The sequence below is a fragment of the Triticum urartu genome, unplaced genomic scaffold (genome assembly GCF_003073215.2).
Source record: "Triticum urartu cultivar G1812 unplaced genomic scaffold, Tu2.1 TuUngrouped_contig_6199, whole genome shotgun sequence".
Taxonomy (NCBI): domain Eukaryota; kingdom Viridiplantae; phylum Streptophyta; class Magnoliopsida; order Poales; family Poaceae; genus Triticum; species Triticum urartu.
The window spans coordinates 818-4,342 of NW_024116938.1; the positions used below are offsets into that span (position 1 = coordinate 818).

Below are 3,525 nucleotides of genomic sequence, written 5' to 3' on the forward strand. Positions count from 1 at the left end.
GCACGATCGCCGTCGTTTTCGTCTCGGTGGAGCCGAGAGAGCGCCTGCGTGTCCCACGTCCACCATGAAAGCCAACCACTGCACTCCACCGTGGCCCATGCGCGAAGAATAAACAAGCCGCCGAACCGCTCCATCACCCATGGCTACCCACGGAACAAAAATGCTACACTAACGGAAAGTATGTACGGATTAGTTTTACGGACTCGTCTCTCACCAACCAACTTCCCTGATTGTAACTGGTGGGACCTCTTTTTCCTAATCTTCTCCAACAATAACTCTCCACGTGATTCCGTAAGTCTAATCCCGTTGCAATCCGTCCGTAAGTGTAGCATCTCTCCCCACGGAAGCCCCGGCCGTCCGGCGCGCGGTATCGCCCGACCCGTGGGCGCACCGGACCACAGTTTCCCGACGGCCTCGCCGTGTCCGTCCCCGCGCACCATATATACCCGGCCTTTCCCCTTCGGCTTCACCCACCCAACTCATTCGCTCGCTCGCTCGCTCTCCTCTTCCTCCCTCTCCCCGCACCAAAAGCAGCAAAGCTCTGCTCAGCATTTCGCTCGAAATACACATACACACACGTGCCATGGCGGCTTCAGCGGCCTGCTCCTTCTTCTTCTTCGACGCCGAGCCGCTCGGCGAGCCCGGCATGCCGGCGCAGGACGCGTGCGCGCTCTGCACCAAGCCGCTCGCGCGCGACAGCGACATCTTCATGTACAAGGGCGACACGCCCTTCTGCAGCGAGGAGTGCCGCGACGAGCAGATGCAGCTCGACGCCATCGCCGCCAGGCAGGCCGCCCGGAGGCAGCAGCGGTTCTCGTCGGGAACGGAGGCCCGGAGCGGGCACCAGGAGTCCAGGAAGGTGTCCGTCGCGAGCTAGCCGGCGAAGCTCGTGGCCGATAGAGTAGAGCTCGGCTTGAATCAACGGGATCCCAAGAATCACCGATCTGGCGAGGCCAAGGAGATTGATCTCTCTCTCTTGTCTCGCCTGTGCCGGAGAAGCAGTGAAGGATCTGAGAAAGTTCATGTGCTGAGGCTCCGGCCATCTGAGTCGCCCGCTGGACGCATCCTTCTCCTGGCTCCTTTTTGCCTCTGTGTGCGTGTTTGTTTGAGGCTTTGAGCCGTGGTTGTGGCAACACCATATGTAAATCGAAACCATCTGGAAATCAGTATTTCAGCACAAAATTTTGCCCAAAGATCATGACTTTTCTGAGCTTCACGTTTTGCGTTCACCGTTCATCTTTCGACCGATCCTATGCACCCTGAAATCTCGCCAGAAAAGTACTCCTCGCTTGAACGAGATTATGTCGCTTGATTATGAATCAAACGTCCGTGCAAAATTCCTCTGTTAATCATGCAGAAAGGAGATGGACTTGCACAAGTTTTGGGAAGATTCCAACTAAAGTACGTTAGTGCACGCTACAGGAAAAGGTGGAAAGAATACACGGAAAGAGATTCGTTAAGCATTTACTTCACTTTGTGTTGCTGTTGATATAACGATTTTTGTTCGTCTCTGGTTTAGTCAAGATGACGGGGATTTAACTCCATGATCGCCTGCCCATGCACGAATGCACGAATAGTAGTACTACTACTCTATTTTCGCCTACGAGTGTATTCTCGTTGGTAAATGAAAACAGATGTTGCAACTGAACATTTTCCCTTTGGCGTTCCTGATGATCGTTTCGATCACTATATTAATGATTTAAATGATTTTGTATTTCTTTATAGAGGGAGTAGAGTACTTAGCATTAATTCTGTAGTACAGTACTACTACATGCTAGCAAAGGGGGAAAATAAAAATAGAGGAAGAAACTTGTTATGCATTCGCATTATTTTGGGTTGTTAACGTGCTGATTTAATGATTTTCCTTGATCCGCTAGATCAAGATGATAGGGATTGAACTCCATTTTTGACTACGCATGCACGGGCGGGAGTGCTCTACTTTCGTCTACAGTACTGTATTCTCTGACGACCCGTTCATGTTCTGTTAGTACACGCATGGAGCAGAAGCAAAGGCTATCTTTTCAGGAGAAACAGTATTCCTGTTTAAAAAGTTGCAGAAATTTTAGTACTGTAGTCCGTTTGCATTGCAACCACACATACAGATACAGTTCTAGCTAACCGTTGTCAGATTGAAATAGCATACTATAGGGTCTGCACCGTTGCAAGTGTGGTGACCGTAGAACCCTGGAGGCCACGTTGGCACAGCGATCGGTCCCGGAGGAAGCACGTCGCGTCCCGGCTGGATCCGACGGACGCATGGCATGGAGCCATGGACCCGGCATGTGTCAGACCACCGGTGCGTGCGTGCGTGCATCGGTGCGTGACACCACATGAACGGCCACCGCTCACGCCTCACTCGTGCTGCCAAGCCGAGCCGTGCCCCTCGGCCGCTCCGTTGCCGGCACCGTGCGCTTCCAAGCAAAACCCGGCGAGCCCCGGGAGATGTCTACGCAAACGAATTAATTTCTTTCCCTTGATCGTCCAGCTGCGCGCTTCGCAAGCGACATCGAGCTACGGACTCCCCTTGGTGAAAACGTCAGCATTTGTTTACTGCTGCTACTGGCCAAGTAGCCAACAAAGCGACTGTGCTTGGGCGTGCAGTTTCGTGAGTGTAAATTAATCTGGGGCACGAATCTCAGCGAGGCAAAAGCTAGCTGTGCTTGCTTCCCGGAAAGAGGCCTCGCCGTCGTAGCCAGATGCCATTGGTTCCCCGATTCTCTATGCTCCAAGTGGCCGCCGCTGCTCACGAGGGCGGCTATGCAGTTCGTAGTAAATTATCAACGGCCAAATCGCAGTAGTACTACTAATTAAGAGCCGCACTAATCAAACCGTGCTGCACTGCACACAGAGACGACTCGACGACCCGCAAAGCCAAAGGTGGTCTGGCCTACCCGATTCTTGAGCCGTGCAGGTGCGTCTCCCCCAAGCCAAAGCACATCCACGTACGGCCCTGCTCCCCACGCGAGGCCCGCCACGCCCTCGCTTAAACAACCGTCCAGGCTCCGTAAAGCGCAAGCCTCTTTCTGACGATCATACCATACGTGCTGGCCGTAGGCGCTGCGTACGTAGAGACGGGAATCTGCGAAGGCGTCTCCTCGGTCATGACACGGCTCCCATTGCCGTGCACGGTGCACCAACACGAGCCATGATTCCCGTCCAGGGAAAGGGAAAGCTAGCCGAGGTCCATGGCACGGAGACTGTTTTATTGTGTGCCTAACCATGTGGGCGTGTGTTGCCTTCTCATTGGCCGGCGAAAAAGGCTAACCCATGATTAGTGTCAGTAGTGTGTCGAGGTTGCTTTAGTTAAACCCAGTGTTTAGAGGCAGCCTAATGTAAGGTTAGATTCGAGCGCACGTGCATGATCGATACTCCATCCATCCAGGTACACCGAATGTACTCCGTCGTATATACTGGTCTGCACTGCTGCAGCCCTGCATTCTCTAGCGTGTGTCTGTGCGTGTGTGCTGGGAAAGGAGCAGCATCGCGGCAGTGGTGAGCATGTAAAAAACGGGTCAATTAATTGGT

General features: G+C 53.2%; 1 protein-coding gene across 1 annotated transcript; it reads left to right on the forward strand.

Moving 5' to 3' along the window:
• The first annotated feature begins 458 nt into the window (after nucleotides 1–458).
• LOC125530279 (FCS-Like Zinc finger 2-like) lies at nucleotides 459–1,198 on the forward strand. Its single transcript, XM_048694670.1, has one exon. It carries the CDS (start codon nucleotides 584–586, stop codon nucleotides 875–877), a length of 294 nt encoding a protein of 97 aa, XP_048550627.1. The 5' UTR covers nucleotides 459–583; the 3' UTR covers nucleotides 878–1,198.
• Nucleotides 1,199–3,525: the final 2,327 nt, after the last annotated feature.